The following is a 13,014-nucleotide window of genomic DNA, read 5'->3' on the forward strand; positions in this document are numbered from 1 at the left end:
CTGTTCATGTGTGTCACATCATTTGTACTGGCAGCAAACCAATTTAGTGCCCCCTACCAACATTATGTATATCCAACAATGGGGACATTTGCAATTTCTGTGTCCAAATAATAATAATGAAAATTGTCAGTTTCCCCAAATGAAAAGTTTGTGTGTCCATGTACAGTATCAACATAATCAACGGGGGAAGGCTAATAACAGATACAGAGTTTATCCAGGTCTAGTAACCCATAGAAACCAGCAATAAGATTTGCTTTGGAACAGATAACCAGTAAATGCTTTTTGCTGATTGGTTGGTTCGGGTGACGAGACCTGTAGAACAATGTGTGCTCATTGTTACATGACCCCATCAATTGTCCTAAAACGCATGTTCTTTGTGTTTCTTTCACTGCAGATACATCCGCTCTGAACGATCTGTCATACTCATTAACTTCTGCTTGTCTATTATCTCTTCAAACGCCTTAATACTCATTGGGCAAACGCAGACACGAAACAAGGTACGGTAGGTTGGAATCAGAAGAAATTTATGCAGGATAAATTACCTATTTTTTATTACACGAGTCAAAGTCAGACAACATACTGAATATTTTATCCTTTCTCTGTTGGAGATTTGTAATTTGTTTAACACCCCATATCATCTCCTCTAACAACCATTAATATGGCAAAATACCAGGTGCTGCTATGCTGTCTTGTGCCACTAGGCATTGTATATCTATGTTAGGTTGGTTCTCCTTTAAATACAGACTTAAATCATGCAGAGAATTTCAAACTGATTCATCTGCTGGAAGGTAGTTTGGAAAAGTGTGATGTTTAAATGATTCTATTTAATGATACTGGGCTTTATTTACTATAAGATAAACAAGTCCATTGAATTCCTTTCAGAAGAGGGAGGTTACATCAAATGCTGAAGGTTTGAGTAGGCCTTCTTTGGCCAGCATTTCCAATGGTCTCAAAGAAAAACCTTGTTTCTTCCAACTCCCCCCAGGTAATATGCACTCTCGTGGCTGCCTTTCTCCATTTCTTCTTCCTTTCCTCATTTTGTTGGGTGCTGACGGAAGCTTGGCAGTCGTACATGGCTGTCACGGGGCGACTGCGAAATCGGATCATCCGCAAGCGATTCCTATGTCTCGGATGGGGTGAGTCTTTGGCAACCGTATTATCAGAAAGCTGAGGATCAGAAATATTTTTAGTAATAAACACGGGTGACGATGTAACTTGTGTTTCTCCCTTTTTTGGTAGAATATAATTCTAGTAGCAGTTTATTGTTTTATTGTTCTATTATGTGTAGGACATACTCCCTCAACCATGTTATTTCTACCAACCATGATCTTCTTCAACCCCTTAATAAAACATTTGATGCTTAAGTCCACAATTTCAGAGAAGTCCCCCCAAATGTTTGGAATTCCCTCCCTGTTTCCCTAAGACTCAGCTCTTCTTTACCTGCTTTCAGACAGTCAGCTCCACCTGCCCCATGTGAAATGTGCTTTCAAACTAACCTGTACCACTAGTATCGCTTGTGCTCTTACACGTAGGGTGGGACCTCATTATTGGTCTTTAGTTTTACAAATGTCATTGTTAAATATCCTGTGTTTTATGTTGGAGCCAATATGAGGTCCAACAGGGTTGTAGAAAGACAGAAACATACACAATAGACAAAATAATGCCCTTAACGTAAGTCAACAAGGTCTTTCCAAGATTCAAGTAATCACTTCATTTTTTTGGTTTCTTTATAGGGTTTTTGTGAAAGAAACTTATTTGGGCAACTAGAAAGGTGCTATTGATCTCATCAACCCATTATTGTCCAGCAAGGATGTAGTAAAAGCTTAATGAAGCACATCTGGCACCATTATCATTTTTATAATCTATTAAGCACATGCTAATAAAACGGATTAATTTCTGTATCGCTGGGTTGCATTGGACTTTAGTGATGCAGATAAAATAAACAGATTAGTGTTTCTCTGTGGCCTGAAAAGTCTTTTGTACTAAGCACTGTGGATATTGGATAGAGAGAAGAGCAGAGAATCAGAGGCAATAATTGCAATGGAATCAGTTTGTTAGCACAAAGCGCCCATGCCAGATATTTAATTGGTCATTATTTGCAATGCAATCAGAAAGGGGGAATCGTCAACAAGCTCATTGACCTTCGCAGTCATTAGTGGAATAAACACCTAGAAATCCTTTTGTTAGTGAGCGTAGTGAAGTGAAGCTCTGCTGTTCTCTCTGATCTGGAGATCCTTACTGTCCTCATTGGCTTCCAAATTCTGGGTTTTATGTGGAACATTTTATTTTTATTAGGTACTGTCTGCAAAATTAAGAATAATGCAATGCAAGTCAATATTAGCCGTCTAATTGTGACACTTTCTATTGCAGGGTTGCCAGCTCTGGTAGTGGCGATTTCTGTTGGTTTCACCAAGGCAAAGGGATATGGATCTGCCAATTAGTAAGTAATCCAATTATTTGTTTTGCCTTCTTCATTACCACTGAGACTAAGATTAACCAATATTAGAGTTCAAGGAGGTAAAGATTATTATCATGGTGATTGGGTATGGAGCTACAGCACCTGATTTTCCAAGTCAATATCTCATTGGATATCTTCAGATATTCTTGCCCTAGGGCTGAGTTTTCAAGTTTATCCAACTGGCCCATGACTTATCAAGTAGGGTAAAGTTCTGCTCATCTGGTGACATGGGCAGAAAAGCAGATCTTTAAATATATAGTATGTCCTTTAAAGGTGCACCCAACATTGATTATGAATCTTTGTGAAATATTTAATGCAATTCCTGCAACAGTTGTTGAAGCACAATGTCCATCATCCCATGGCAGCTCAAGGGTAAAGGAGTCCAACAACTGGTCCAAAATTGGTCATCCCTACTATACCAGTAACCAGTTCCAGTTTATATCCATATGTCCCACAATCAAAAGGACATGGAGCTGAGATGCTAAAGTTTAGAAGACTTGAGTTCTAATGCAAGCTTTGCGTAGCCTTGGGTTAATCCAGTTGATATACTAATAGAGCTGTTATTGTGGTACGACAGGACTTGAGGTTGGGACTTCAACTCAAGTAAAAGGTGTGTGTGTGGTTTGAAAAGAAAACACATCTCCAATGATTCTCATTGCTATGCTGCTTTAAAGTTGAAAAGATATATATTGTTCGATGGGTGCAAAATATTGACAAAATATACATTAGATAATGATGTATTTCTGTAATTTAAATAAATGTAGTGAAATCACCCCAATTATGCAATTGCTGTTAGCTTGTTCCATTCCAGCTATTTCTTTCTTGTTGCAGCATGTTCCCAACCTTTATTTACCAGACCCAGACATCCTAGCATTTCATACTGGAGATCTCCATGCAATTTACTCAACTCATGATATTTATTCAAATTTAACTTTATACTCACTTGAGAGACATGACACTTTCAGGGGTGATCCTGGACATTTTGCTGCCAGAGGGGCCTTCCTTTTGTCGCCACCACCCCTCCCACGGCACTCACTTTTTGAGCGCCGGAGGAGGTCAGGCGTGGTCCACGTCATGCCAGAGGGGGTCGGGGCAGTGCACATCGCTAGTGCAGAAATCACAATTGCGCTCTCTGCACTAGAAGAACCAAATTTCTGGGTTGAAAAATGGAAATTCAGCTCTTAGTTACCAGGAGCGACATACTAGATACCATTGTTCACATGGCTTGAGAAAGGGACAATTTTGGCTCGAAACGTCACTATAAAATGTGCACATATATGGGGATGTATACGCTTTTTATACTTTAATATAACCTTTTTGCATTAAGCTGTGAGTGCTGTCCATTTCTTTGGCAATGAATATTGAGGAACTGCCGCTTTGGACTTGCACCACACAAAGAGAATTTGAAGCATGAGTGCTGTTGCTGACATACAAAAAACAAATATATATATATACTGTATATATAAAATGTAATTTTTCTTAACACAACCAAAGTATATATATAAATATATATATATATGTGTGTTTTGTAACTCTAGGACATTGCCCCTTTTCTGTAAATTACACCACCCTTGTAAAGGATAAGTAGACCATAATTATCTGTGTAATACTGTCTAACTGGATTTTGATTGGCCAGAGAGGTGCTTATGCATTGACCATACAGATCAGTTTCAAAACTGACAAAAGTATGAAGTAATCAGGTGCATGTACAGTGTGTGTTTGTCAGAGTAGAGAGGGCCAACCTTAGGCTTATAATACACAAGAGCCATATGAAGATATTAGAAGTCACCTCGGAGTTCCTTGTGCTTTTATATGGTCATGGAACTCCTTGGTAACTTATAATATCCTTGTATTTTACATTAGGGGGTACATTATTCACAATATGCATAGTATACGGTGCTTGACTTGGTTCTAAGAGTATTGTCCATGTCTCTTTCTATTACGGCTCATTCCTTTGGCCATGCATTCATTAGCAGCTGAAATTCTAGGAAACACAGTACGTTTCATTCTCCTCCGTTCTGAGAGATTAGTTCTGAATTAATTTCTGTTTACAGTGTTTTCTCCCCTCTGTACTCCTGCCAGGAACCTGTAAGACTGCAGTGACATTTAATCACAGAGCCACGCAGTACTTGCCGCATTCTGTACTCTCCTGGAAAGCGCAGATATTCTCATGTTTCTTATTGTTCTACATGTCCTTAAAGAACTTATGTTTGTGTGATCTTAGAATTGGGAAGCTGGGGTTGGTTTCTATCTCTCCCAGTGTGGCTGCTGTACCTTCATGTTTCTCAGTTTGGCTACTGTCCATTCTTGTGTCCTAAGTTTGCCACTATCCTTTCTAATCTTTTGAGCTGATCATGTCCTGGCCTGTATTCCAAGGTGGTTAGTGTGCTCTTCTTTTATCTGGAGGTGCCTACTCTGGATCCCTGTTTGGTTGTACTTGTGTAGTTGTGTCCCAGACTTGCTACTGTCCCTCTCAGTGTCTTGGAGCAGATGTCATAAGTTCTGGTGTCCCAGATGTGGCTTGAGGAACCTACTCCCCCTTCCTACATACATTCCAACATTGGTATTAAAAAACATGCTCTTAAGGCAATAGGGAACAAGAAGGCCAAGCATGGCAATGCTATTGCAGTGAGCAGTAAAATGAATTCAATTTTTTTTAAAAAATTTAAATAATAAAAAATTAAGCAAGAAGAGATGGGACCATTATTATTAGAGGGAGCTGTGATAGTTGATGAAAACAGGGAGATGAATTCTGAACTGTTTGACACAACTGAGGAACCAGCTAATTAAGGTTTTTTACAGACCCTATTCTAATAAAATAACCATTGATGAATGGGAGACTCAGGAGGAAATTCAAAAGAAACTAGAACATGAAAAGGTAAACAGAGGTCTGGGATTGGATGGTATCCCAGGGTACTTAACAAACTCAGCTCTGTGACTGCCAAACCTCTCTATGTAATTTTCAGGAATCCATGCAGCCTGAAATGGTGCAGAGAGGTTGGCGAATTACTAATGTGGTACCACTATTTAAAAAAAAATCCCATTTTCAAACTGGAAACTGTAGGCGTGTTATTTTGATGTCAGTGGTAGGAAAGTATTTGGAAGGGGTAATAAGGGATAAGATACTTGAATACATTGGTAAGGGCAATTCTATATGTTTTTGCTGGCATTGTTTTATGTACAGTAGTTTTTGACAGACTAATTTAATTGCCTTATGTGAGGAGATGAGCAGGAACCTTGACTCTGGGATCACAGTGGATGTGATGTACTTGAAATTTGCTACCACACAGAAGGTTACTTTTAGAAATAATGGCCTGGGATACTTGTACTTGAAAAGAGAATTAGAGATTACACAGAGCATTTTCTAATCGGGCCAGTGTTCCTAGTGGAGTACCGCAGGGGTCTATCCTATTGTATTTCTACTGTATATGTCCTGAGGCAGTATTGTGTACCAAGGTGGATCCCAAAGTGTCTATTATACTTCCCTGTGAGTCCAAGGCTTGAAGCAAATGAGAACTTCTGGTATCCCACTGTTGCTTCTGTCTATATTGCTGTGTTTTAATATACCTTCTACTTAAGTTCCCTGCACCCCACTGTGGCTACTATGTCCATTCCTTTGCAAAAAATATAACTACACTTACTTTTTTGTATTTTTGGATACTTTTTGTACCATCTTGTATTCTGAAGTGGCTACTGTCCTCATATGTTGACACTGTCCTCTTATGCTGCTCAGGAATACAGCAGGGACATGTTTACACCTGAAACTCTCAGTGGAGGCTCCAACATATTAGTATCTTATCACTCGCAAACACCAAGGGATATTTTTGTGTCAAACAAAGTAAAGAAACAGATGAGCACTTTATGTTCTCTCTTTGTGGGTTCTTAGAACTGATAGATGTGTGTCATGTAGCATAACTAAATAAGTGAAGGCAAACAGCTCTAAGGTACGAGCTGCTCTTCATCTTTGTTCTTCACTTTCTTAATTTGCCCAAAAATAGAAACTCAAGAAGTACTCTGAGTAGAAATTGGAGAAGACATTTGACAATGACACACATGGAATACTTTAATAAGGAAATGCTATAAATGAAAATTAATAATGGTTATATTAATGGTCAGCAATGGGTATATTTTAGAAGACACTTCACACATGTTTGATGGCCAGGATATATGAGCAATATTTCACAGCAAATTGTGGAGCTCTCTGTTTATGTGCTACACATAATGCTTAGACCCACCCATCAGTCTTCTCATACACACAAAATATACATTTTTCACACCTGGTCTAGAACAGTGATCCCCAACCAGTAGTTTGTTAGCAACGTGTTGCTCCCTAACCCCTTAGATGTTGCTCTCAGTGGCCTCAAAGCAGATGCTTATTTTTTATTCCAGACTTGAGGCAAGTTATGGTTGCATAAAAACAGATGTACTGACAAATGGAACCTCCTGTGGGCTGCCAGTCCACTTAGGGGCTACCAATAGCCAATCACAGCCCTTATTTGGCACCTCCCAGGAACATTTCACGTGCTTGTGTTGCTCCCCAACTCTTTTTACATCTAAATTTTGCTCATGGTTGAAAAAGGTTGGGGACCCTTGGTCTAGAAGAAGGAGAGGGCATTGATCTTGAGTAGTCCATGGGCCATCATTCTCATAAGGAGACTAAGAGTAATTCAAAACGAAATGCAATGGTATATAAAACGATATATACAAATGCACAGGCATACGGCATTCTTTCCTAGCACTGTTCAATGCCCTTGAGTTGTCCTTGGGACTGGAAACAGCAGTTTTCATTATAGTCTTCTCTGTCTAACCAATCACCATTAAAATCAAGCAGTAAAACTGCACAAATAAAATAGTTACACCGAGCAGGTATTGCTGCAGTGCTTTCTGGGGTTTAACAATAGGAGCAAAAGATTCAATGACAGCTGAAATGGAGGTGGGCTAAGAGTAAAGATGACATAGTCGGGTTCTAAATGATAAGCAAATTCACTTACAAAGAATAACCTTGCTGAAAGTCTCACTTGACCTTTATAGCACTTACTTTTCCTGTCTACAATTTAATATGGCCTGTGGAGACTGGGGTCAGCAACCCAGGCAACCATATAACCCATTGCCTTTTTGCTCAGATATTTTGGAGCCTTAAACTTTTTTCAAGACATCTGACCAGTATTCAATGAATCAATCAAATATATCCGTTTCTTCAAACTGATAAGCCAGTTGCAGCCAATCAAATGAAATATATAAATAAAATTGTTTAGGCCATGGGTTTGGTACAAAGGTGGACTTGTCTGATGGACTCGATCCATCGGTGCATTTCATTATAAATACAAAATCCAAATTGAGCTGCTTTCTTGGAACCACAAATGACTATGTTGACTCAGAACATATAAATTTAGTTTTTGTCTATGAATCTATAGTTGGACTAACAGATAATAATGAATGATCAGTGGGAAATCAATTGTTCCATAATGGCCAAAAGTAAATCTAACTTTTATTGCCTCTCGGAATGGGCAGATGGCCGATAGAGAACACAAAGCCCTTTCCTTCCAGTTGTACAATGGGGCAGAGTCAAGGCTGCTCCTTCCATGAGGCAAAGAGAGAACATTATGTCAGGCGGCATTGTGCATCAGGTCAACAAGGTGGCAACAAGCCATTTCTGGTACCTTTATGAGCCAACTCTTTTTTAAAAAAACAGAAACTAGGCTCTTCCAATGCAGAGAGTGCAATTACATTCTTTGCTTTGGAGATGCAGCACCCATAACCAATTCTGATGAAATAGAGGTAAGTGAGGGGTGGTTAATGCCACCATACTTTTTTTTATTGGACTGATTACTGATTGGATGATGTGAATTTTGCGACACTGCAATAGGCCATTGTACAGCTAGAAGGAAATCTGTATACAATGGCAATGAATCAAGGAATAGTCACGCTGAAAGTCTCACTTGACCTTTATTGCACTTACTTTTCCTGCTTGCAATTGCATAGTCTCTCTGAAGACTGGGGTCAGCGACCCTGGCAACTAGGGATGTAGCGAACTGTTCGCCGGCGAACTTGTTCGCGCGAACTTCGACCGTTCGCGTCCGCCGAATGTTCGCGAACGTCGCGCGACGTTTGCATATTGCGTTCGCGTTCGATTCGAATACAAATCGTTCGACCATTCGACCATTCGAATTCCTTCGACCGCTAAAAATCAAACGATTTCCATTCGTTCGAACGATTGTAAGCATTCGATCGAATGAAAAGCATTTGATCGAATGCTTCGATCGTTCGATTCGAATGAAAATCGTTCCATCGAACGATTAAAATCCTTTGATCGTTGGAATCGAACGATTTTAGCGGGTGTTCGAAGTTCGCGAACTGTTCGCGAACGTTCGCATTTTTTGCCAGTGTTCGCGAACGGCGTTCGCGAACACCAAATCGGCAGTTCGCTACATCCCTACTGGCAACCATAAACAACAAATCACTATCAGGCCTTATTTTAATTTTCTCTTAATTTGTTGATTTGGCTTGTTGATCAGATACATAACCCCAAAAAAACAGGGTTTCTAAATTAAAAAAACTAATCCAGAAAACGGAAAAAAAAAATATCAATGCAGATCATAGATCATTCTAGAAGATCTCTACCTCTGTAATGTGGGTTCCTATGCTTCATATACACACTTGTATGTTGGTGATTTCACTGTTAGGTTTTATTTTAGTTATTTATCCCTGGCCATTCCTCAATGACACTGGGTACCTTGAATAACCCTGAGAGCATAATATTTAGTATTACGCATTGCGTGGGGAACTTGTGGCCGTGACACTGAGTAATAATTTGCTTCATACCCCATAGTGCCACGGTGTCGACCCTTTCCACTAGTGTGTATGGCAAATTGCTCAGAACACCTTATTTAGGTGGAGAGAATTCACTGCATTAATCTTAATACGAGAGCTGAAAACAGCATGGGTGGCTGGATGAATTTATTAGCTGTCTTCAAGGTAGACTGATCCAGCACACAGAAGGTGAAGGCCAATCATGATTTTGTTAACATGCTCATTCTGTGGAAAATTGCAGATGTACGTGCCACTGGCAGGCTCTTAGATTTTACATATTTTAACTTTGGGTACGAGGAACCTGTTGTCAAATTGAAGTAAGAGCCGCCGCGCCTTCCAACATGGTCATTAATCACAAATGTTCTTAAAGATATGCTTTGGAGCAGACAGGATTTCCATCATTGTGCCTGGCTTTTCAGGGATTTAATATTCTATTGATGAAAGGATTTCCTTGGAATATTGGCAGTTTTGGCCGAATTCTAAAAACCCCGAAAGTGTTTTGATTTTAATCTCAAACATTTTGGATATTTCCAGTTTTTATACAGGTATAGGACCTACTATCCAGAATGGCTGGGACCTAAGGTTTTCTGGATAATTTGGATCTTCATACATTACGCCTACTAGAAAATGATGTAAACATTAAATAAAGCCAATAGGCTGGTTTTGCCTCCAATAAGGATTAATTATATCTTAGTTGGGATCAAGTACAAGCTACTGTTTTATTATTACACAGAAAAAGGAAATCATTTTCAAAAATGTGGGTTATTTGGATAAATGGAGTCTATGGGAGACGGCCTTTCCATAATTCGGAGCTTTCTGGAAAACGGGTTTTACGATAACGGTTCCCACACCTGTATACTGTAAATAATGAGAATGTTTCAACGGTAAAGTAAGCTGTAAGAAATATAAGAATAAAGTTGGTAAAATGATTGAACCATTCACACAGATTTTCCAAATTCACAGTCTAACATTTTTATCCTTTTTTTTTTATTTCAAGTCAACATTCAAGGGAACATCATACTAACTCCTTAAATTCTTAAACAGTGTAGGAAATGGGTATTCTATACCAACCAAACAATCTGGTACCAACTTTCTAGTTTTTTTGTTTTCATTAGCTTTCTGATTGTATTGCTACATTTACCTGAGTTTTTTTTCTCTCAAGCGTTTCCTGCTGAGCTCTTCAAATCGATGCTCCATGGGCTCTTACAAGCAAATATAATAATGGGTTGTTTTTGAGATGTCAACAAGATTGTTGTTTGCTGATCTGAAAGATTAACATTATCCCAAATCTGTTGGCATTTGAGACCAGAATACAAGTTTAATACAAATATCCTAACATGAAACTCTACAATAATGACTTACAGTATAACATTCAGAAAGAGAGAGCTAACAGGAGCACGAGGGACTTGAATTGGTAGACCAATTGATAGATAGAGCTATAGACAGACACAATACACATTAAAATAGGTACAAATGACTATCTCGCTTTAATAAGAAGGTGGGCGGCAATTCTTCATTTGCTGGAATATGGAAAACATTAAAAAAAAATGAATTTGAAGTTAGATGCATGATTCCTTCAAGTGTTCAGAATATCAATAAAAAAACAATAATGATACAATGGTGGCCCTGGATCCTTGACAATCAGAGGGCAGACAGCAGAGTTTTATGTTCAAAGTAAATATCGCATCGGATCCTGATTAGTGATGGGCGAATTTATTAGCCAGGCAAGAATTTGCGGCAAATTCCTGTGATTCACCGCCGGTGAATACATTCGTGAAACTGTGCCGAAAATTTGCTGGAGTCAAAAAAATGGACGCCGGCGTCTGTTTTTGGCAAAATTGCGCCAGCGTCCCTTTTTTTGACACCGGAAAATTTTCACCGCAGTTTCGCAAATGTATTCGCTGCCGGTGAATCACAGGAATTCACTGCAAATTCGCGCCTGCCAAAAAAATTCGCCCATCAAGAATCATGATCCGATGCCGGTGTCCAAAAAAAATGGACGCAGGCATCAAAAAAGGGAAGCCAGCATCAAAACGAGACGCCGGCGCTGTTTTGCAAATTTTTCTCTGTTTCGCAGGAAATTCGCAAATTTTTCGGCAAAGCGAAACGCCCCAAATTCGCCCATCACTAATCATGATAAGTTGCTCTACCAAATCTTCATGTGCCTACACCAACTCTCTATGTGCCTCCATATACTGTCCATGTGCCTACACCAACAATCCATGTGTTTCCACCAACTCTACATGTGCATCTACCATCTCACCATGTTCCCACACTAACTGTCCATGTGCCCACACCAAATTTCCATGTGTCCCCACCATCTCTCCATGTGTCCGACCAACTGTCCATGTGCCTACACCAACTCTTCATGTGTCCGACCAACTGTCCATGTGCCTACACCAACTCTCCATGTGTCCCCACCAACTCTCCATGTGTCCCCACCAACTCTTCATGTGCATCTGCCGTCTCTCCATGTGCCCACATTAACTCTCTGTGTGCCCACACCAACTCTCCATGTGCCTTTTGATCCTTATGCCTTAAAAAATAACCAATCTCCATGAATTAATACATAAGTGAATTCTTGCTGCCAAGTTATATCTATAAATACGTTTTATAGGATCGCCTGCAATGTAGAAGCTTTCCTACCGTGCCCGACTTTGCCCTCTGCTGTCACAGTAAGGTGTAGAGTTCTTTACTCTATGCAGACATCTGTCACCGCAGTATTAACTTTGTCCTGAAGCACAAACAATTGGCCAGTGTCAGCTCGCTGAGGTCTCATTAACATTCAAGCAGTAAAGTCTGGATTTTGGCATCAAGTTTGAAATCTTTTCACCCCGGTGCCAGAGCTGCTCAGAGTTAGTTATTTCCTTGTCAGACTATAGTGAGCGTTGCTTTATATTCTTGTCCTGTCTGTTTGAGTTGGTGGAGGTGGTTTTAAATTATGTTTAAGCCACATCACCTGCAAAGATGTTTATATTGATATATCACCCAATACTTTCTATAAATACACAAATATTAATTCAATATGTTATTGCTTTCATTCATGGGAAATAAATCTCTGACTTTTTATTATATATTATTTATTTTATGTTGACTACTATGTTACTGACTTGCCCTTAATTGCTTTAAAAAAAATCTATCCTCTTTCTGTTCCCAAAATCCTATGAATTTGTCATCATTTTAGTGACTGACAATCTTAGAACTGCATTTATAATGAAAGTTTTGTGAATTTAAAATGTAATCAAGAAATATACCATTTCCAGTCCCCAGAAAAAAAAATTCCCCAGAAAAAAAATCAAACTCATTACCGAAAGGATATTTAATTGTGATTAGGAACTTTCTATTTTTTTTAATATGTTACAGTGCACCGCCAAATAGGTATTATATCATTATACAGAAATTATACAGAAATCCTTTATCCAGAAAGCTCCGAATAGAGGAAAGCCATCTCCCATTAAAACATTGTTTTTAATAATTAAACAGTAGCTTGAACTTGATCAAAACTAAGATATACAGTAATTAATCAGAAGCAAAACCAGCCTATTGGGTTTATGGGGGCCTTATTTATCAAAGTACAAATTTAACTGACTATTTTAATCAAAAAAGTCTGACCAAACTGGACATTATTTATTATTAAAAAAATCATGATTTTATCGGATCTGGGATAAACATGGAAAAATGAAAGTAAATCTGAATCGTACATTTTTTTTCTGATTTTTTCCCAAATTGTGTAATTTTTTCTGTTT

At 38.9% G+C, this 13,014-nt stretch overlaps 1 protein-coding gene across 6 annotated transcripts in view; it reads left to right on the forward strand.

The window, feature by feature from the left end:
- LOC108718612 (adhesion G protein-coupled receptor B1-like) overlaps positions 1–13,014 on the forward strand; it is a 323,650-nt gene that overhangs the window by 275,197 nt on the left and 35,439 nt on the right. For all 6 annotated transcript variants that reach the window (XM_041566669.1, XM_041566667.1, XM_041566668.1 and 3 more), the window contains exons 20-22: positions 395–497; positions 986–1,136; positions 2,371–2,440. In XM_041566669.1, coding sequence (XP_041422603.1) covers positions 395–497; positions 986–1,136; positions 2,371–2,440 — 324 coding nt within the window. The remainder of the gene's footprint in view (positions 1–394; positions 498–985; positions 1,137–2,370; positions 2,441–13,014) is intronic.

The sequence above is a fragment of the Xenopus laevis genome, chromosome 6L (genome assembly GCF_017654675.1).
Source record: "Xenopus laevis strain J_2021 chromosome 6L, Xenopus_laevis_v10.1, whole genome shotgun sequence".
Lineage (NCBI taxonomy): Eukaryota > Metazoa > Chordata > Amphibia > Anura > Pipidae > Xenopus > Xenopus laevis.